General features: G+C 40.8%; 1 protein-coding gene across 3 annotated transcripts in view; it reads right to left on the reverse strand.

The window, feature by feature from the left end:
* HIVEP1 (HIVEP zinc finger 1) overlaps positions 1 to 23065 on the reverse strand; it is a 181394-nt gene that overhangs the window by 20323 nt on the left and 138006 nt on the right. For all 3 annotated transcript variants that reach the window (XM_074987679.1, XM_074987681.1, XM_074987680.1), the window contains exons 4-6: positions 13812 to 19756; positions 3372 to 3505; positions 64 to 239 (exon numbers count right to left, since the gene is read on the reverse strand). In XM_074987679.1, the coding sequence (XP_074843780.1) occupies positions 64 to 239; positions 3372 to 3505; positions 13812 to 19756 (6255 nt within the window). The remainder of the gene's footprint in view (positions 1 to 63; positions 240 to 3371; positions 3506 to 13811; positions 19757 to 23065) is intronic.

The raw sequence follows: 23065 nt of genomic DNA on the forward strand, positions 1-23065 counted from the left end.
TCAGTTTCAAGTAGATGGAAAAGAAAAAATACCCAAAAACCTAGCTGTGATAAGTGTCCCTACCTTTAGTTTTGAAGGAGAAGTTGCAATAGTTGCAGTGGTAAGGACGGACATCTGTATGTGTACGAATATGCTTCTTCAACATACTCGGTTTCTTACAACGTATGCCACACTCTTCACAGATATACTTTCCCCTTCCTCTTCCCCGAATATACACATATTCTTCATTTGATTTGTACCTAACAATAATATGGTAACAATGAGGAAATTTGTTATGAAGAGAATTACTTTCTAGCTAAAGTCTCATGCCAGCTAAGGTCAGAAAATTATCACTGAAGTAGACTGAACAGAATTACAGAAATGAGGTAATAGGTGAACAACAAATGATACCCAAATCAAAGCCTCTCTCTTATTAATCCACGGAATTTTAGTATTCACTTATTTTACCAAGAAGCCACAAAAGATTTAGAGCTGAATCCTAATGTCTTTAAGAATAGGCTTCCCCATGTAGCAAACATCTAGATTCCAAACGTGAATCTGTTTAACACACACACACTTCTTAAAAACTGTCAGTTTTTTTTGGGGAGGGAGCAGGTGCTAAGAGAGGAACATGTTGGAGATGGGCTGTGTCTACAATACTAGATAAAAATCAAATTTCTTAATACAGATTTTGTAATTATGGAAGTTATAAATTCGATTTTGACTATCCTTACCTTCCAACGTGCTCCTCACAAGTCCACTTATTGCTGCCACACTCAATTGGCAAACATTGACTGTTGCAGCAGTTCATTGTGGGAACCTATCACAGAGTTTCCTCACCCCCATAGCATTCTGGGTATGCTTGGGGGTCTTTGACATCATCTTCCCACATTTCATTTTCCTCATTCCCCTCCTGTGTTAAGCAAATGTCCATTTTTCCCATTGGAAGGAAGGAAAAGTAGGGCATCCACAGAGATGGCAAAAAAGTTAACTGAAATCTCTTTCTTCTGCAGATGAATTCTCAGCTGGCCATCCACGGAGTATCCTCCCGCCCATGGTTTCATCTGATCCCAGAAAATAATACAGGGACCCAGACTGTATTTTCAATGTTAGAAAAAAGAGGTTAGAAAAGTCTAGGGGAAAAGATCTTTGTCCTCCCTCTTCACTACACAGACATTGCCAACACAGGGGATGGCAGTGAAATCTCATATACTGAACTTATAACAGATTCCGGAATCCCAACTGGCCCTCCCCCCTGTGTTTTTGAGGGGGTCAAAACATGAAGACAGACAGGAAATCTCAGGAAAGTGATATTACAACAGAAATATCAAAGCAGCAGGTGTCTGCAATGGACAGCAAGCCCCTAAAAATATTTTTGTTGAGGGGTGGGGGTTGGGCCTGTGGTCTGTGGCTGCAGAGCCGGTTAAAATTTTGAAGTAATTGAAGTAGTCCTCCCGTATATTTTAGCTACTAGAGGAGACTTTCCCCCAGCAGCAGCAAGCTCCTGAGTGTCTTAGCCAGCTGGGGGACAATTTGCACCAGCAGCAGCAAGTCCCACTGGTCCCTTGCTAGTGGTGTGGCGGGGGTTCAGTGAGTGACCAGTTGAATTAGTCTCCCTGAATATCTTAGACTTCCCCCCAGGCAGCAGAAAGCTCCTGAAAATCTTTCTCACCCTGCGAGCCCTAATCACGTGCAAGCCAGGACATGGTGCTGCCTGGCAGCATGGTTGGTCAGCACCGAACAGCAGGCATCTCCTTTTATTGGGTCGGGGGCTAGCCATGTGATGTGGTGCCTATGGAGGAGGAAGAGGGGTTCATGCATAAATGTAAACCACCGAGAAGAAGTTTCTCAGCCTCTTAAGCAAGCATGACTCCAACAGCCTTTCTGCCACGTGATGCGACAGGGCAGTGGCTGGCGCCGGGCAGCGCAGAAAAAAAAATACCAAGGGTAAAGACAGAACCACAAATTCTGTGCTGGAGCTATCTGTAGTGGGTAGATGCACTCACAGTGCTAATAGCAAAGAAAGAAAGACATTTCTCAGGCTCTCATACAAACATGCATTCACAGCCATGGTCTTCCTGTTGCCTCATTACAGCACACATGGAAAGCAGTGGCCAGAGCGGAGCACTGTGGGTTACACACAGGGCACCTCTGGAGGCTAATAAATTCGATTTTAAGATGTGGCACTTCCACACTGGCCTTTAATGGAACTTCTGAATTCGAGTTTGACGCTATACTCATCAGGTACCAACGATACTGTCATATCAATGTCAGTACTCCCTAAATCAAGAATATGGTATTTACAGTGAAGACAATCATGTGGTAATATCAAGCTAACTGCCTTAAATTTGAATTTATCTCATACTGTAGACGCAGCCTGAGGCTAATGTAATAGGAGCAAGAAGGGTTGTGACAGTGAAAACTTCCTCACACCTCCCTGCCAAGGAACTTTAATCTTAACCTAGTAGGACTGCCTCTGGATGAATGTGTACTTCAGAGTCTACCACCTTCATTACTTGACTTCTCAGCTTAGCTCATCATCCAGAATACCAATTTAGACACACTTTTTTGAAGTGGATCCTATCCATTAGGAAAAGGGCAGAGAAAAGCAACATCACTTTGCCTGGGCAGATGGTAACAAATTTATTCTCATAATTGTCCTGTATGGGATTTATACCTTCAACCTAGAAATAAATGGCAATGGAATCTCATTACCAGATTACCTGTTCTATAGTCTCTTCTCTGTTTGCCTCACAAAACCTTTAAAATGATCAGTGTTACTATTTACCATTGCAACAGGACTCTTGTAGTACATTACATGGAGGATGCCATACGAAAATGTTGCAATACTTCATTATTTTCAGTACAAATTTTAGAGATCTCTTCAACTTAGAGATCTCCATGCTGTTTGCAGCATACACCACATAAAACCAGAGACTATATTGTGGATCACAATTCTGCCTCAGCCTGATCACTTAGACAAGCTCCCCTCCCATCCACCATCACAAAACATCATTGTGCAAGCAACAGAAATTATGTACATGGACTGGTAATGTTAGGAAAATATCTATACCTAGGGCCATGTCTAGCTATAAAATAAGACATTTTTAATGCAACAAGTGTTGTATTCTTTGGAAAAACTAATCCCACTCTACTGTTTCTTCCTACAATTTTTTTCCTTCTATCTGTGCACCGCCATGAAAGATATCATCTTGCCATTTTGCTAGGGGAAATCGACAAGGATTCCACAAACCATTACTGGTCTACACACCTGTGAAGAGCTGTTAATTGAAATAAATTGAAACAGAAAAGGACAGCATACTTTCAAACAAAGGCTAGAATCAAGAAATAACCATCCCTATTATTCTTTGGTTAAAAACCTATATACTTGCCCTCCATCAAATATTTTAACTCTTCTTGGTTCGGTTTTGGTGAAGGAATTTTCTTTATCATGCTCGGTGCTTGTTTCAGAGTTTTCTTTATTGCTGAATTCGCTTGGAGTCAATTTTTTTTTAATTAATGCCCGCTGAAAGAAAATAGGAAATTTATAAATATCGGACGACAGTTAATGTTAGCAACAATCTTTATGCTAGTTAAGTCAATAAATTAACAATAGAGTAAAAAGCACACATATTTTTAAACACCTTACCTGTAAAACTGCTTTTTGTCAAAGTTCTTCTTACTGAACTTATTTCCTTCTTTTTCTTTCTACACATTGTGGCTGTGTCTACACTTGCATTCCTCTTTTGAAAGAGGAATGCAAATGAAGGAAACCAAAAATCCAAATGAGGCACCGATTTACATTTCCTGGGCTTCATTTGCTTAATATATTTTTGGAAGAGATTCTTTCGAAAGAAAGCAAGCAGCGTGTGTGTGGGGGGTGTCTTTTGAAAACAAACCCCATCTTCGAAAGAACCCTTCTTCCTGAAGCAAAATAGGAAGAAGGGTTCTTTTGAAGATGGGCTTTGTTTTCAAAAGAGCCTCATCTACACTGTTTTCTTTTCTTTTGAAAGAATCTCTTCCAAAAAGAGATTATGCAAATGAAGCACAAGATATGTAAATCAGTGCCTCACTTGCATTTTCATTTTCCCTCATTTGTGTTCCTCTTTTGAAAGAGGAATGCAAGTATAGACACAGCCTGTAATGTTACAGACCCATTGATCCTTATGGAAGTTACTCATCCATGGCAAATGGGAATGTTGTAGTTTGTATTCAGAGTTGCCTCCTCATTCTATTGTCAAGGGCTCAGCTTAAGTGGGGTTATAGAATAGGCATGAAATTTTGTCCACAAATTTAGCTAGTTCTTGGAAATCTGAAGAAGCCCTCATCTGCCTCTCTAGCTTTCCTGTCCCCTTTTCTCTCTATGGCAGAAGCCATGAAGTCAGTGGCTGTCATTCCAGCTGCAACCTCAGGACCCTCTTGGGCAGGTGTTCCTCTGCTGCACCCCTGCTTCATAGTTTGACTCGAAATAAGAAAGTTTAACCATGAAAATCAGTCCCTGCCTCACTTTCTCCTCTGAAACTAGTGATAATGTATGTATTAGGACCTCATTTCACATGCACCTTATATCCCAACCACTTGCCCAACAGGGTTGTCTCAGGGGATTGTGGGGGATTAGTCTCCCTCAGAAATTTGTCTGATAGGTGCAGTGCTCAGATTCTAGGAGGGGCATATGAACCACTATTATCTCGTTGCTACAGTGACTGGTCACTGGCAAAAGAGATGAAGGTAGGAGAAAGATGGAACTATATAAATTTATATTTTCCCGAAAGAGTAATTTCCAAAGCAGAGATGCTAGCTCCCTTTCCCCCGCCTTCCAGTAGCAGTATTCTATATTTGTTTTTTATTGTCAGAAAAAATTGAAAGAATATACCAATCATCTAACAGTGGAAAATATTTGTTAAATTTTCCCTTAGTTATTAAAGAAGGAAATTATGTTTTATCATTCTTTTCCAGTGGAGGCTGAACTCCACCAACATTCACCAGTTGAAATCTAATCCTTCCAAGTCTAGGATATTTATAAAATGAAGGAATGATCTAATTAGCTGATTGTTATTACAACCATATTTATAAATTGTTCTGCCCACGCAGCTGGCACACCTAACACATCTAAACTAATAAGCCAATAAAATGGTAAGAGAAAAATATTACTCATTATTTTAAATGGTCTTTACTGGGCATGAAATTGAATGCTGGAAGATTTAGGATTCATAGGAAAGGCAAGGCCTCAGTGATTTATTTACAATGACTGCACATTAAAATACTGTATGCTACATTTCTTAAAGGATGAGAGCCATCCTGGTATGAAGCGATTGCACAAGTACCTCTAAGCCTTCTGAGTCATGCTTATGCTTTTTGCATGTATCAGAGTATGGCAAAGAGAGGTACAGCACTAGGGATGGGTCAAAGGTGAAACTAGTATATTCAGATTCTGGCACATCCAATGCCATTAACAGCCTGCACAAGGGCAGGAGACTGCTGATACTCCTCCAGCATATAAGTGTGATACAGCTCTGTGCCCTGATGGATACTGGTCTTTCATTTTCTTATAGTTTATATAGTTCTTCCTTATAAATCCTAGTAATTGTAGCTCTTTGCAGTGGGACCTAAATTTCACCCTCATGCAAAATATAATTAATGCAACATGAAGGTTAAGATAGCTATCATACTGGATAAGTGATCCCAGAAGTTTAAGTGGCTTGCGCACTCAATTCAACCACCCTGAACTTCCTGTATATTTCATGTTATATGTTAGAGCTTACATTATAAAAAGGAATAGACTATAATTTACATTTAACAGAGTAAAGGGGTCTAGAAAATGCAGTTGTGCAACATGATCAACAATTTGTGACCATATTCAGCACCTGGAATTTGCTGACTTTTAAGAGCTTGATCTTTGAAACTTACATGAATTAATTTTTTTCTCCTGTACATTTGTAATTGTATAAAAAGAAAGAAAAGAAAATATGAAATAGGTGTATGTAGCTTAAAACATCTTGGGTTGCCTGCACTAAGGTGAAATTTCACTTTTTATGAATATATGATGTCTACATAATGGTGGTGAGACAGCTATGCTAATCCATCCGTTCAAAACTACCATCCTGCTTCCCACTTTAACTAATTGTCTCCAGTGTAACTCCAGTAAGCAAAACTTCTGTACTATTGCAGAAAGGTTATTTGAATTTCTCGAAGAGAACTGCAGGCATCACCAGGTAACCTGGAAAATCTGCATTTTTATTTATTTTTGTAAAATCGTGTTCGTGAAAAGTACCAGATTGACAGTTATGAAGACTCAGGTCCTTTCTTCATCCATACACCCACTCTCTGGATCATCATCTTGTCGTGGTGAGTGGGCTTGTGTGTTCCAGTGAACCCCAGAGTGATGCCTTTGGGAGTTTCGTACTCCCGGCAGGTCACCCATGGCAGAAAGCCCACAGGGGAGGATCCAGACAAAAAAAGATCCTAAAAGTCCTCCATGTCAGAACAGGCGGAGGATAGCAAGGGTAATGCTACATCAACTGTGAAGGCAGATGAAGGCTGTAGCAAACAGGAGACTCCCAATCATTGTGGATCCCATTCCACTGGACCTGGGCCTTCCATATGTCAAGGATCATGTGGTGGCTGCAGTGTAGAATTCCTCCCGCACGTGAAAAGAAGTTACACACAGGTGTATTCCTTTGCATACCACTCTGCTCAAAATAAGCTTCTGGTGACTGGAGAAAGACTGTGAGATCTGGAAGCTTTCAGCACATAGGCGGTGGATATATAAATCAGATGTTTCATTTCAAGGACTGAGGTGCTAGAAATGGTCTGGCTGCTGCACCCACAACTGAGCAGCCCTATTTAGGATTTGCTCTGCTCACCCCACATGGGGAGGGAGCTAGAAAAGGTGCCCTCAGATGAAGGGAGGCGGAGAAGAAGAAAACAGTAGCAAAAACTCTGCCACGCACCCCCAGCAGCTACTCCACCTGTGCCTTCTCTGATAAGATCTGCGGCTCCAGATTTGTGCTGATCAGCCATCAATGGACTCACAAGTAGGACGGTGACATGAAGACGTCCTACTCATTATCGAGTGACCACCAAGAAGAAGGATCTGTACAATTGCAGACAGAGGCAGTACAGTCCACTAATGTACCTCACTCCTAATCTAAATGGACAACAGCTAGTGATCAGTGGATAAGGAAAATTTTACTAGGCAGTAACATTCCCTTTCTTCAATTAGTAATGGAGAGGTAGCTGTGTTAGTCTGTATTTGAACAAAACTGCAGTCGTGTAGCACTGTAAAGACTAGCAAAATGATTTATTAAGTGATGAGCTTTCGTGGAACAGACCATGAAAGCTCATCACAAAATATATCATTTTGTTAGTCTTCAATGTTCTACATGACTGCTGCTTTGCTTTCTTCAATTTCTAATTCCTGGCAGTCCTCTCAGTGGATATTCCCCCTTCCTTTATGACGGGAGACAAAGGGCCTGATTCACCTCTGGATGATTCCAGTTTTGTGCCAGACTAAATCAACCAACTTCAGTTAGAGGTATAAAACTGGAGTCAGAGTGCTGAATGCAGGAGAGACCAGCATTTAACAGCAACTGCTACTCATATAACTGTCCCATGGAAAGCCATAACCAGAGCCAAAGTCTTCCAGAGCTATAACTTTCACGTTATAATACTCAATCATTTTCCCCCCACTGGCACAGAACTGTCTGGGGAAAATGTTTTTAATATCTTGAGAAGCTGTTCTGATTTAACTTCTTGTCACACATAATCCAAGAAAGGAAATTATTTCACTAGTAGGTATTTTCCATTCTTCAGCCTACCGATGGCAAAAATCCTTCCAGTGGAATGTACAAGCAACGCCTCAGGGAGGGAATCAGACGTTAAAATAGTGCAGTGCACAAAATTAGGTAATATCTATGGTTGAGAGAGAGAGAATGTGTGCTAACGAGATATCACAGATAATATCAGGTGATTGAGCTTGTAATGTTGAGGGAAGAAAATGGAATCAAGACTAAGCAGCCATTTCTTCTGTCGAAGACACTTCATTAGCTCACTGGGCCTTTAATTAATTTGAACATGTTGTATTTATTTTCTTCAATAGCAACAGCCCTTCATCCATTATACCACATGCTTGGTATGTACTTTTAATCAATGGTCCATGCCCATGCTATTTCCTCTGGTCCAGTAAATGGTGAAGACAAGGGCCCTGGATTTCCTTATTGTCTGCATTTACTTCAATATAGGTTCATTCTTCTCCTGACATCTAATGTCTAAAGAGAGGATTGTGATGAGTACAGAAGAGTGGTGATATAGTAATAGCATTTTGAGCAGCCAGAAAAACAATCTGATTCAGACTAGAGGAAATAGCTGAAACTCCTCTGCTTGTAAGGTACATGCTAGGTATGTTAGGTCTCATTAATCCTTCATTTCTATTTTCTTACCCTAACCTTCACACAATCTGAGGTACACATTAAACTTCCACTTGAGGATTTCTTGCATTGCTTTCTTCTTTCACAATTTCTCTATGTAGAAGCACTAGTCCCTCAATTTGACATCAGTCAGAATCTGAAGAAATGGGGATGAATTTCCTTCCAGCTTCTCTACAATAATATACTTAAGAAAAAAATCAGCATATAAAGTGGGAAAAAAAAACAATAATTATGCTTCTTTGGTAGCAGAATAAGTGTAAATGTGAATGATGGCACATAAGATAGCAGCCACTGTTTAAAGGACACTTGTCAAAATATTTTCAGAACATTGTTATTCAGTATTTATAAGCTAAACTGAAATTATTTTCTTCATTATACGTGCAGATGGGTTTGTTTTTGGAGAGGCTGCTCTCAATTGTTAAAACTGTTCTATATCAATATGCACATTTTTGTTGTTAAAACAAAAGGCTAAATCTTCACCCTCTGTGAAATTAATGGTAAAACTTTCAGTCATTAAACGGGGCCAGGATTTCAGCGTAATACTTTCTTGCCTACAGAAGCTTAACAGAATATCCTTACAGCTCCTCTTGCAATTCTGAAGGACTGTTTCCTCCTCCACTCCCTCCCCCAGGCCATACAATACATCTCTCCTGACCTCCAAACATTTTGTATCTGAGCCTTCTCTTGAGCACCAAGTACTAGACAATTCCCTTTGGAGCTCTTCAACTACGGCCTTTGCTACTGACCAGCAACACTTCTTCCCCTCAAAGGCTACGTCTACACTTTCCGGGAATGTCAACGGCTGCTACACAATTTTAGGTATGCCAATTGTATACCTAAAATTGATTTTGTAGCCCTCAGTATTGGTCCCTGTCTTCACTGCAGAATGCCAAAGGGAGAGCTCCTCTCGCCGACATTCCTTAATCCTTCTGGCTCTCAAGGAGTTCCAGGTTTGACATTGACCCTGGAATGCGTGCACGTGAACGAAACAGCACCCCGGAAGATCCAACCTAAGCATTCAATTGTCCATTCCTAGTGTACACTTAGCCAAATGGTGGGTATGCTCCCTCCACAGCAATATCAGGGCCTGTTGAGCCATGGTCAATTCCCAAATAGCCACAGCACAAACAATGCTGTGCTTCCAGTACATGGAAGATTGAATCCAAAATAATCATTTTTAATTACCCAAATAATAATTTTGCATATTCTAGAAATTCTTGGTGTGACTATAGATATACTGATCTCTCAAGCTATTGTGAAAGTCTTACAGCTGAACCCAAAAAGAAAAGAAAAAAGAAAGCTTGCACAGAACTCAAATCAGGTAAAACAGGACAGAAAAATATAAGGAGGAATCTCAAACTGTACTGTACAGTGCGTGGTTTCCTTTATAAGATGAAACAACTCAATGTGCTCATTTCTACATTTTTCAAATAATTAAATGTTCAGTGCCTGGACAACAAATTCAGGAAGACTATATAAACACCGACTCTTTTTGTCAGTTTATAATATGCGGTTTAGTGATGTAGTATCAATATAGATAAGTTCTCAAGGCAGAGTTCCCTTAATTTAATCTCAGAAAGGTATGTTAGTTACTAAAAACACTAAATTCAGTGCAAATAAGCATACAGGCTTGTTTGTATGACTAACACTGGAATACATGGCCATTGCAAAAAGTCTCAGGAAGTTTAGTGCTTTTCATAAAACATTTATTCCTACATTAAAACAGTTTTTGGACAGAACTCCATTTGGCCAGTTTTATACTGCGAGAAGACTGTGCCATAACTTCTATTTAAATGTGTTAACACGTTCTATGTAAAAGCAGTGTTGTTTGTAAACGATTTTGCAAGTATTCGATCATATAATGTGAATATTGTGTGACTGAGCAGTTGTCCACGGGTGTGCTGCTAACTCACTTGACATCATTGCTAGCTGAAATAAGGTTGATGAGAAGGAGGGAGGGAAGGAGGAAGGAAGGTAGGGTTCCCTACAAACTGTGCACTTAGGTGGCCACCCAAGAGAGACTGAAATGCAACCCAGCTGATTAGCCCAGTGTCCAGAGCTGGCAGCACGTGTTTCTACTGGTGGTGTACAGCCACACATGCCTTAGTGAACATAAACTTTATTCTGCACAGGGATGGAAAAAAATTAGAGGGAACATTGCCCCTCGCCACTACCAATTTGATTGTTCAGATGAAATAATTACCAAGATGTCATTTAAAATGTGGTTACTGCTTTTTTAAGAATTTTCCATATTACTGGTTGATATTGTTCCAAAGAACCCATTAAATCTATAGAGGTAAGGACACATTCAAAACAATATGTATGTCCCACATAAATATGATTAACACCACTGGCACAGAATCTGCTGTAAAAGAGCAGCAGACTCCTTAAGTGGCTCACAGGTCCCCAACAGAAAGCCCTCACATTATTCAGCCCATCTGACAGCTTCAAGCTGAGCAGCAGCCCCTGACTGGAACAACAAGATTGAGAAGTCAAAACTGTACAGGAAGCTTGCACAATAGCTAGTGAGAGCTAATGTTAGTGTTTCATTTGTGTGAACACCACAATAGTGTAAAAGCATTGAGGTCTGAGAACAATATACTATTATACTATATGGTACCTTCAGCTAGAAAGTAATGGATCCTTCTTTGAAATAGATGCATTTTGAATGCTGCCAGATATTATGGGTCATTACAAGATTTCTGTTTTAGTTCAGAGAATATAGTTCAAAATAGTTAATTCGATGCGACTTCAATACAATTTTCATAGGATTGTCTTGTACACTCTAATATCTAAGCACAGCTAACTGAGTTAGAGGCAATATAAATGGCTACAATACAAATGTTTATAAAATATGAGCTATTACTATACACTGCAGCAATACCGCATATTTTATATCTATAAAGCTCATTATCGAATCGTTTTGAGTGTCCTGAAAAATGGCTTTTTCTGAGTGGCTCATAGCAGTTGGTGCTGCTCACATGAGATCAGAATTTCTATTAGAGTATAATAATCTGTGAATGTGCACATTTTGGTCATTTGGAGTTTGAGTAACTTTTCACTCTGCACTAAAACATGAACAGAAATGAATGATGATCACCGTATACAAGAACTAGGGGACACCAAATGAAATTGATGGGTAGTAGGTTCAAAACTAATAAAAGGAAATTTTTCTTCACACAGCGCACAGTCAACCTGTGGAACTCCTTGCCTGAGGAGGCTGTGAAGGCCAGGACTCTATTAGGGTTTAAAAAAGAGCTTGATAAATTTTTGCAGGTTAGGTCCATAAATGGCTATTAGCCAGGGATAAAGTATGGTGCCCCTAGCCTTCAGAACAAGGGCAAGAGATGGATGGCAGGAGATAAATCACTTGATCATTGTCTTCTGTTCTCCTTCTCTGGGGCACCTGGCATTGGCCACCGTCGGCAGATGAGATGCTGGGCTGGATGGACCTTTGGTCTGACCCAGTATGGCCATTCTTATGTTCTTATGCAATCCATTAATATATTTAAAAAACAAACACCCACAACACACACTTGAGCATATACAAGTGGGTACATGTACCGCTTGCCCAGGGCAGGCTCTGCAATGCCCTGTTAACAATTTCTCACTTAATGGGCTTTTTAAACAAACAACAATTGATCTTTTCTTGTCCATTCATCACTTATCTCAAAGCTTCATATTTATTCACATACATGAAATTCCAAAATCAGGCTGAAGGTCCCACAGCACAGCCCATCAGACCTTGTCAGGCCATACCCAGGTTCTTCCTGCTTCTTGTCCCAGGTCTGTCTTATGAAGCCTGCTTACTTCCAGAAGTCTCCAGTGCAACTTCCAGGCCTACTTAGCCGGAGCCTCAAATTTCTGGCTCTGACTACTAAACCCCCCCAGTATCAGGGTTCTCCTCCAAAGAAACCTCTCACTTCTTCCAGTTTACTAGGCTTCCTCCTTCACTACAGCCAGTTACTGCCCTTTATAGCGAATTAACTGATCCAACTCAGGTGTGCTGCTTCAGTAATTGGGATTGTTAGCCTGAGTTCTCCCAGTCCTTACGATGGAGCACCCTATTATTGTTCTGTTCTAGAAGGTGTGTAACCAAATGCACATTTTGGTTGGCCTAAACTATCTGGTTTTTGAGCAGCCAGGTAAGCCTCCAGAATGGTAATGCCTAGGACATCAGCATTAGAAGCAGCAATGTAAGCTTGCCTGCTTTGGAGAGACATGAGGATAGTGAGCTACTAATAAAAGCTTATTTTCTATCAGAGTATATATATTTTTTCAAATTAAAACAAATTAAAATTTATCTTTTCACTGTATGTGGGGGCTAGGGTAAAAAGTTACCCTTTTGTGTCACAGAGGCTACGTCTACACTTAGGCTGTGTCTACATTAGTCCAAACCTTCAAAATGGCCATGCAAATAGCCATTTTGAAGTTTACTAATGAAGCGCTGAAATACATACTCAGTGCCTTATTAGAATGCCAGCAGGCGTGGCACTTCGAAATTGACAAGGCTTGCCGCCGCACGGCTCGTCCAGATGGGGCTCCTTTTCGAAAGGACCCCACCAATTTCGAAATCCCCTTATTCCCATCTGTTGTTAGGAATAAAGGGATTTTGAAGTTGCCAGGGTCTTTTCAAAAAGGAGCCCCATCTGGACGAGCTGCACGGCGGCGAGCCGTGTCAATTTTGAAGTGCTGCGGCTGCCGGTATTCTAATAAGGTGCTGAATATGTATTTCAACACTTCATTAGTAAAGTTCGAAATGGCCATTTGCATGGCCATTTCGAAGTTTTGGGCTAGTGTAGATGTAGCCTTAGAGAAAACTTCAAAATAGCCATGCTAATGGCCATTTCGAAGAATACTAATGAGGTGCTGAAATGCATATTCGGTGCCTCATTAGCATGCTGCTGGCCGTGGCACTTCAAAATTGCTACTTTTCGCTCCTGCGCGGCTGATCCAGATGGGGGTCCTTTTTGAAATGGCTCATCCAAATGGGGGTCCTTTTTGAATAGCATGGCTATTTCTAAGTTTTCTCTAAGTGCAGACACAGCCAGAAGGACTTCAACGGGTTATTGCTTTAAAAATATTTCCACATCCTTCCACCATACCCCGACCTCAAAAGTTAACTGGTGTAATCATTAAAAACTGACTACTTTCTCCACTGCAAGGTGGTAACATTTGAATGCCTTCATGTACTATAAGGATGTGGATGAAAATGGGTATTTTTTAAATAGCACATCTTTATAGTAGTGCAGCCCAGCAAACACGTTATGCATATAATTAATTTATAGGAAAAATCAAGGCCTGTTACATTATTCAAAATATAAATGCAGTATGCCTTTTAAAGCAACTACTCTTGAAACAAATTGTATGTATAAAACAAATATACATTAAATGTACTTTAAATACCTTAGTTAAGCTGTTTCTCCATTTGCTTGAGTAGACCAACACATCGGATCTGGAATGAGTTGATATTGCTTGAGTATATAGTGGTTTTTCATCTTTTTGTTTTGAATTTAGGAGGGAAAGAGCAACCTTTGTTGACAAACCAAGCGGATTGGGATTGTTGAGACTAATAGTCCAAGTAGAATATGCTGAAGTTTTTTGGTCATTTTGTAGCAAATGTAATGGCTTTCTTTTTAATAGATAACACCATGTGAAATTTGTTGAAGTCTTTAGGCTTGGAAATGACAGCTGTTGCATATCCCCTGCATTTGCCACAGAAGACAGAGTAGTTGCAGGGTTTGCCTGGACTTGGGTATGAATTTGCTTTTCTTCCTTATTAACTCCTGGAGAGCACCTTCCTTGACTGTTACCCAAAGCCTTCAGGAGGGTAGTCTGATTGTTCGCTGCAGGAGCTTCAGATAGCTTTCTACCAGCAGAACTTGGAGGTACAGAAGGTGTAAGATTTTCAAATTCTGGTGACTCCTTTATAGTTTCAGAAACTCCATTTTTAACACTTTCGGAGGAATGGTGGTCAGTCAGTAGCACATCTGGTGAACTGCTAAATTCACTGCTTTTTTCATGCTGTGGAATAACATCAGGCTCTAGTAACAGACCTTCAAGAGGCTCTGTGGTGCAAATCTGTCGCACCAAAATTGGCTTCTTTTGTCTGTTAGAGTCTGTGGCTCGAAAGTTCAATGGAAACATTGATTTAGCATCTGTTGTACAAGCCAGTCCACTTTCATCTTTAACACGCTTTTGGTGTTTTTCCATGGCTATATCTAAACTGTTGGCTGGTGAGAGCATGCGTTTACTTGAAGCTGCAGCTTCTGGTTGGGGGAAGAGTCCGCTCACTGGTAATTTCTGAATAATATTCATGGAACTTGACAATGCTGAGTTACTGCTTCCAGTCTCAGAAAGTGAACTATCAAATACAGAGGCTGACTGCGGATTTGACAAAACCCTCTGATGATCCCTGTGTAATTTTGGCAGTGGAGTTTTACCTTCCAGCATTGGCACTGTTACATTTGTTTTACAGACAGACTTATTCACCTGATCCTGGGTCACTAAAATTTGGGGAAGAGGTGTAACTGTAGCAAATCCGTAAGATGGAACATTACTATGAATACGAACAGGAACCACAAACGGTGGAATGTGATGTATTTGACCACTGGAGTTTTCAGATATCTTGTGTTTTAGGGGAGGCACTAAATAAAGGTTAGATATACTGTCAGCTAATTTAGTAGGTATAGATAATGAAGTCCCACTCTGGTCCACATCAATTTGACTAGGAAGAGTGTAGGTTGGGATACCAGCTGTTACTGGTTTTGAAGAATATGACGTGCTTACATGCAATGCTTTAACTTGAAGCTGATACTTGGGTGCAAAGTAATGCTCCTTTTCAACAGATGGACCAGAAAAGGTGTTTGGGTCTACTTGTTCTCCTGGTGCCAGTACTTTAATAGAAATCTGTGAATGCTGTGTTGAGGGCTGCTGTCCCTGATTATGCAAAACAGGACCTAAAGGTTGTGCTGCAGAATGCAGGCTAAGGGGATTACAATTTTGTGTTACTGATTGAGATACATGCAAAAGCTTAGAGTAAGTCTGTGAATGCTGAGAACTTGAAGGAAACTCTACTAAACCTTTACTAGAGGTCTGCAACCTGTGAGCTGCCACTGTGGACATTTCTGTTGCATGAGATATTTCAAACGAAGATGAAGATTTAGACAGAGGCAGAGAGTTTTCTGGAGCAATATTTAAAGATATCTGTCTTACAAGTGGCCCCCGCCTCCTTTCTAACAGCGGCACATGTCCGGTAATTCCACAACCAGATGACAACTTTGGAGAAGACCTCTCTCCAAGTAGGTTAGGTTTTGATGGAGACATAGTTCCACAATCAAAAGATTTACTTCTGTAATCTACAACATCCATGGATGGTTGTGTGCAGTTAATTTGTTCTGACGCAGCACGTCTCATTTCTCTGCTAGGAGGAGCAGGCACGCCAAGTGTATTTGAACCAGCAGGAATCAACGCAGTCTCGGTTTTAGAAACATCATCTTTATCAAATGAAGCCGAGAAACTAGAAGCATGAGATAAACTACTCTCCTGACTCAAGCTTCTAGAAAGTGTGGAGTCAAAGCTTGATTCAGCTGAAGAATGCTCAATTTCAGCCAACCGGATCCTTTTCTTTTTCGGTGGCAGTTTTTCTGTTGGCAATTTTGACAGTGTTTCACTACGCTGAGGCCAATTAAACTTATCTGTTTTTTCATGATCACTGAATTGGTTTTCTTGGTCCCTGTCTGGTTCTTCTGTAACCAGTATTTCAGGAACCTGGATATTATGTTGACGAACTAATTTTAATGGTTGCATTACTATATTTCTTTCGTTAGAGACTATTTGACTTTCCTGAAGTTTCACTCTGGGTACTTCTGCTGGCACTGGTTGATGATCCTGGGAAGTATTGAAATGAGAACGCCTTTCCTCCTGAACTACAACTGTGTTCAAAGAATGGTGCTTGACAGCCTTAACATCTTGAAAAGAAAGGGGTGACACTCTTTCAAAAGATTCTGCTTTGTCAAAGGAACTGGGTCTGCTCAATGAATTAGTGTGCTGTATTACTGAAATTCCAGTTCCTTGTCTTTTCAGCTCTAGCTTTTCTTGTGCAGTTGAACTTGTCTGCTTTTCCATAAGTGGAGAGATCTTTGGCTCACTGGTTTGTTCTGTGCCTCGAGCCACAAGCTGAATTTGAGACCTCTGAAGTGGACTGCTACCATATTGTTGTGAACCAACTATGGTTGCATTAGGGTTAGACGTACTGGGAAAATCTCCTGGCTTACTTTGACCCTCAGTACTCTTTGATGATATGGCAGTATCACTTTGCAGTGGCTCGTCATCATCTCCAACACTTTTCATTTTCCTTCTTTTTCTTATCTGTGGTGTTTGTTCCCAGACACCAGTTGAGTTGGCAACTCTGTAGTGCAGAATTTGAGGTTGTGTCGTGCTGGGGACTACTTTATGTTCAGGCTCTCGAACAGCTGCCTTGGTTTTTGGTCCATGCAACTCTGAACAGTAAAATTTTTTGTGGTTTTCAAAATTCTCCAGTTTTCTATATCTATTTCTGCAAGTTTCACACTCAAACATTGTCCCTCGTCCTGGATGCGATTTCTTTACTTTTTCCAAATTTGATACTTGGGCAAGTGACTTGCTCCTTGGCAATGAGAGTTCATTAGACAAATTACATCCATGATAACCTTCTTCTACAGACCGTATTGACCCAAGAGTGTGGCTTTCATTAGTTGAAGAGTCTTCTATTGCAGCCTGTCTAACAAGAGTACGAGTATGTCCACCTTGGGGGAGAGGAGTGACAGGCCCCGAGAGAAAGACATCATCATACAAAGAGCCAATTTTATCATCAAACGATTGACTTCCTCGAATTGGATGAGGAGGTGGTATTACATTTGCAGGTACAGTTGAATAGCTGGTGGTAGGCATGGAATTACTTCTGGTTATAGGTAAACAGTCAAGGGATGGTACAGACAGAAGAAAAACTTGCTTTGATTTCTCAGTTGGTGTGAAGGGAGACTTTGGTATGTCAGAGCTTGAACTAGTTCTTCTTCCCATAGGTTTCAAATCAAACTGGAAGGAGTCTTTAAATATGTATGATTTTGGTGAGTCTATACTGCCTCTTCTTGAAAGGGATGTTCTTCTTGGTTTCACACTATCTAACTGTTTGTCATCCACTACAGCTTCATTATCTGATATTAACTTTGAGATGCGTTCCTCGAGCATTTTGGTTGCCATTGGTGGTCGCATTTGACCAGAGAGAGGTAAATGTTTTTCACTACAAGCTGTTTGCACAACAGATGCCACCGTGGCACTTATTCGTGGCACAGAGGGCAGATTTTTATTTGGGTCTTTTTCTGAGGTGGGCAATCCCCTGACAAAAGGACTTGGTGGACTCATTATTTGATCTGCACTCTCAGAACGTGAAAAGTAACCCGAATCAGTGCTCCCTAAACTCCTAGGGCTCAAAAGACATTTACCTTGTTCCTGGGAGCAATCAGTTGCCTGTTGTCTTTGTAGCTGTGCATGCCCTGTTCCAACAGCAGACCCAACCTGTTCTAACGGACCCATATCTGTTATTTGGTGATGCTTAACATCTGTCTCCTTGAAAGAGGCCAAGAGCGTTAAATTTGATTTTATATTTGTAACTTTAAAATCTCCTTGTCTCTGTGCTGCAGCAAGCTCAGGTGTGGAGTCTGTTACTTTTGGACTATCTGCCCTTAAAGGAGAAACATTCACAGGATGAACTACTACTTTAGGTAAAGCTGCCCTAACTTGTGGTTCTGTGTCATGCAATGAAGAGTCACCTATTATACAGTTTGGATTGCTTAGTGGAAGGGGGCTACCTTTCCGAAATGTTTCAGAATTTGAAATTATCTTCATTATTTGTGCAGGTTCCAGTTCTAAGGATCCTTGATCATCTTGTCTTTCATCAGCAGTGCCTTCATCTTCACTTTCACAGCTTTCTTCCACATCTGAATGAATACTAAGTGCTTTGTCTGATTCATGGGATAGGAATAAACCACCAGACTCTGGTTGAAGAACAAGTCCAAGTTTGATTGCATGTGCATGAGATTTTTTGTGCTTGTATAGATTACTTTTGGTTTTAAATGAAAATCCACATGTCACACATGGATATGGTCGCTCTCCTGTATGAGATCGGATATGCTTTTGGAGAACACTAGGCTTGGCACAAGCCCTATTACAATACTCACAAACATATTTTCCTAGTTTTTTAGGTTTCTGGTCTTTCAGAAGATTACATATTTGTTCTACACCATGGTTGACAACTGATGCTATTTGGGCTGAATTATACAAGGGAGCTACAGGTAAGTGTGTTGAATGAGATGGATTAATTGGTAAAGATGAAGATGAATTAGCTAGTAGCTGGGTTTGAGGAAAAACCTGAGTAACAGTAGATGAGGGCGGGTGTACAGAAGAGGTTACTGCTATACTGTAAATCTGTTGGAGTTTGGAGTTATCTTGACCCTGCTGACATACCAGTGATCTAGTGAAACCTGGACACACAACAAACTCTTGATTTTGCTGTCCAGTTTTAGCAATAAATTGTTCTTGTGCATGAGAAACTGCCTGGGTCCGTGCTTGTTCATTCCTCTCTGATGTTACTGTATGCACATTATGTGAAGCACAAGGGTAGTAGGGTGATCCAGCTACAAACTCTTGCTGTGACAAAGCAAAATGATTTTGGACACTCATTGTATTGGATGGGAAACTTGAAGAGGCGCTTGTAGTTTTATTTGGTCTCACTTTTTCTATTTGCATCCCACAAGGAGGGCACTCTTGTGCTAAGGTGTTCAGTTCAGGCTCCATAGCTTTTAATAAGACATCGAATGCAGTACTTGTACATGAGGATGAAGTACTACAATCAACAAAATTAATACATTCATTGTTGTCAGTCTTTGATTTAATTGACATGGAATTAGAGAGAGGCTCCTTCTCTGGCAAGTTCAATTGGCTTGTATCACAGTCTTCTGCTGTCCACCTACTCAAATCCAAGGATTTATGTAACAATGAAAGCTTTGTCTGCATTGATGTCTCAGATTTCAACTTTTCGTCAGTTACCTTGCTACTCAATGTTTCTCCATTTTGTTTCACACATTTTTTTCCATTTTGTACAGGTAACTGATTCTTTGCCTGTAAATGTTCTGAAGCATCAGGAAGAATTTTAGTCGAAAAAGATTCTTCTACATTTTGTTTATGCTTGGCCTGAGAAGGGTTCCTCAAAGGCGATTTTGGTATCTTTTTCAGATGATTTTCAGTTACAATCTTTTTCCGTTTCACGCCTTTAATTGTATCTAAGGTGCCTCTAGTACCAGCTTCTGATATATCTGTTAAAACAGAAAAAGAAATGGTAAATTCATCACTACATGAATTATTACAGCACAAATACATACCATCATTGTAACAATGTAATCAGCTCCTGCCATTTCAATAAATCTACTGAAACATTTCAGTACGTTCTTGTAGTTTGCTGCAGTGGAATTAGTTTTTCATTCCACCACAAATTATTCAGAAGTAACAAGTCTATTTTTGAGAGTCACATCCAACACATATCTCATCCTGAGCCTTAAATGGACCATCTAGCAGAGGAGGACTGGACATGGTTCCCTTCAGAATTTCCCTGTTTTCTAGGGATTGAACATGCTTGGGAAGCTTAAGTTTGATTCTGTGACTGATGTTGCGAACATACCTAGGACTAGCCCCATGCTTCTCACTGTTAACATTTTGTCCTGACTGCAAGCCCTCTGTTTCAGCTTCCAGTGCCAGGCAGACCTCTGTTTCAGCTTCCAGTGCCAGGCTTCTTATGAGTAACCTCTCACTGCTGCATTACAATCACTCAATTAGCTCTATTAGCAGAAGGAATGATAAGTGCACTGATGTTAACAGGGCACTGCTGTTTTTACCATCACATCACCCAACTTTGCTCACTGAGAACTTACAGCTGTGTGGTTAAGATGCAGGACTGGCTTCAGAAAATCTAGGTTCAGCTTCCAGTTCTACTCGACCTCCTATGTGACTTTCAGAAGTCACTCACAAGGCATATCTACTCCACATCAGAGACTGAGCCTCCCAGCCCAGGTCCACAGACTTGTGCTAACAGGGCTTGTGCTACTGTGCTAAATAGCCAAGGAGATGTTGCAGCTCAGTCTGCAGGAGGAGGCTCCACAGAGCAAGTCCTACGTTAGAGCAAGTCCTGCCAGCACAAGTCAGTGAACCGGGGCTGAGAGGCTTGCTTCCAGAGGCAGAGCAGACGTACTCTTTCACAAGAAATTTTGGCCCCATCTAAATCAATGGCTAAATTCTTGTTCACTTAAAGGGGTGTGGATTTCACACCACATTTATCTGTGCCTGTCTGCAGTGTGTAAAATGGGTGTTTTCCAAATATCTCCCCACTTCATTGGGGGTGATCTAAGGATAAATTTAATGAGAGTGATGTGCCCAGATACAGGAAACTCTTTCATATCTGGCATTCTACCATCCAGAACTCTCAAATAATCGGCATTTTAACTGCAGGTAAATTTTAGTTACGATTTCCGTAAGTACAGTATCGTGAAAGTAAATACAAATAAATACAGCAAATAAAGTATAAATTTACAGTGTACAATACTACTGTTGTTGGTAAACAAAGTACTCTGCATACATTTTTGTTTCTTAATATCTAATCTTGTTTTTCTCTAGTGTTATGCATTGCTAGGTATACCTCTCTATTATCCAGAGTATTTGAATATCCGGAAATGTCCTCGTCTTGGGAATGCCGGATATGAAAATGTTTACTTTACTACTGCGATGTGGATTATACAGGTAGCTGCACAGAGCATATCTATATGACAAGAATGTGAAAACAGTGTATGAGAGAGAAATCAATTTCCTGAAATAGCTTGTACTAATGTATTAAGTTTATGTCTTATTGTGGGCCATGATTGTATGTAACCTCTCTGTAGGAGGAAATGTGACAGATGTAAAAGGTGGGAGTTCTAAAGAACATAGTGAAAATATGCCAGAGAAGTACAGAATTTGAGGTGAGTGTTAAGCTGATATTTGGGGAATTTTTTAGGGACAGGTGAATGTAAAAGTTCCCAACTCTAGTTATGCAGCTGCCCTCATCCCCCTTTCAAACTATACCTGGAGGAGAGGGTTATCATCTGTTGATTACTTGTTACAGAAGCTTAAGAGAAAAGGCCGAATCTGTCAAAAGAAGCAATGGATCTGCCCAGTCTTTATTCTGGAGTGAAGGCAATTGTTAACTTGTAACGACAGGGGAAAACCTACTTGGAGTTTTCATGGACTAAAACCTACCAGAGCCTCTGTTGGCATTGGGGGTGATCTTCTAGCACACCTAGCAACTTTTTGTGTTATGTGTTTTCTCTGTAATACATTTACCCTAAGGATAAGTGTGCTTGCTAAGGAGGAGCAGTCTGGTAATTTGAAACTGTGGGCAATACACTGGTCATAGCCCTTGGAGAGAAAGCAAAGCTCAGACACTGGCCCTTTCTTAGGTAGCTTGGCATGCTGTACAAGTAAGACTGGAAATTGTAGAGCTTTAAAGTCCTGTTGGTAGGAAGTGAGATGTGGGTCTCCACGCAAGCAAGGTGACTTCTGGGAGTGGGAAACCTAAAGTGAGTGTCTTTGGTGGACCACAAAGGAGAAATATAAGGCTATTGCCCTGAAACTGTGACAAAGTGATTGGGCAGTCCTTTTTGGAACATTGTTTTAATTTTTTTTTTTTTGCCCATTAAATCTAAAAATAATGGCTGAAGTTACAAACTTCACAGTTGAGACTTACTTTATTAGAGTGGTTTTTTATGCAAGGAAGTACAGTAAACCCTCAATTTTACGGACCCTGATTTAGCAGGCTTCGGAAACGACAGACAACCCCATTGCTCCCAAAGTCCATTGGGGTCCATAAAACCCTAACACCCCACCGCACCCCCCAAATAAAAATCTAAGGGACCTACCACTGCCACATGGCTGCTCCACTGCGGTGGCAGCTGCTGCAGCTATGCCTGGTGAAGCAGCTCCAGCCACACAGCGGGAGGGCACCTTCAGCCACACAGGTGGTGTGCCTCTCACCAGGTGTGGCGGGGTGCCTCTAGCCATGGCAAGGCACTTCTATCCACACATGGCGAAGTGCCAGCCAAGATGCCAGAATCCAGCAGCTCCTCCAGCGGCAGCTCTGGTAAGTCGAGCTTTTTTTGGAGGGGCAGGGGGCAGGACTGGATATGGGGGAGCCCGATGAGGGTAGTAAACCCTTACATATAATGGACCTTTGGGAACAATGGACAACCCTCCCGCACACTGGTCCGTTAAATTGAGGGTTTACTGTACGGGGACTTTTCTGTGCACTACATTTTACATGTATTTATTTTTAGCCTATCTTATATTAGAAAGGATACTTCAGAGTATTAAAGTGATTTAATCTCTTTCAGTTTAGACACTGAGAATAAAACTAGTCAGTTACAGTAAATCCAATACTACCGGAGAAACAGACCAGATGACCGAAAAGGTACTTTCCATCTCTAGACTGTCTGATCAGATTAGATTAGATGGACAGTCCCCCCGCCCCCCCCAAAACCATGCTTCCTTGTTGATGCTGTAAGGCAGGGCTCTGCAACCTGTGGCTCTGGAGCCACATGCAG

The sequence above is a fragment of the Carettochelys insculpta genome, chromosome 2 (genome assembly GCF_033958435.1).
Source record: "Carettochelys insculpta isolate YL-2023 chromosome 2, ASM3395843v1, whole genome shotgun sequence".
NCBI classification, from domain to species: Eukaryota; Metazoa; Chordata; order Testudines; family Carettochelyidae; genus Carettochelys; species Carettochelys insculpta.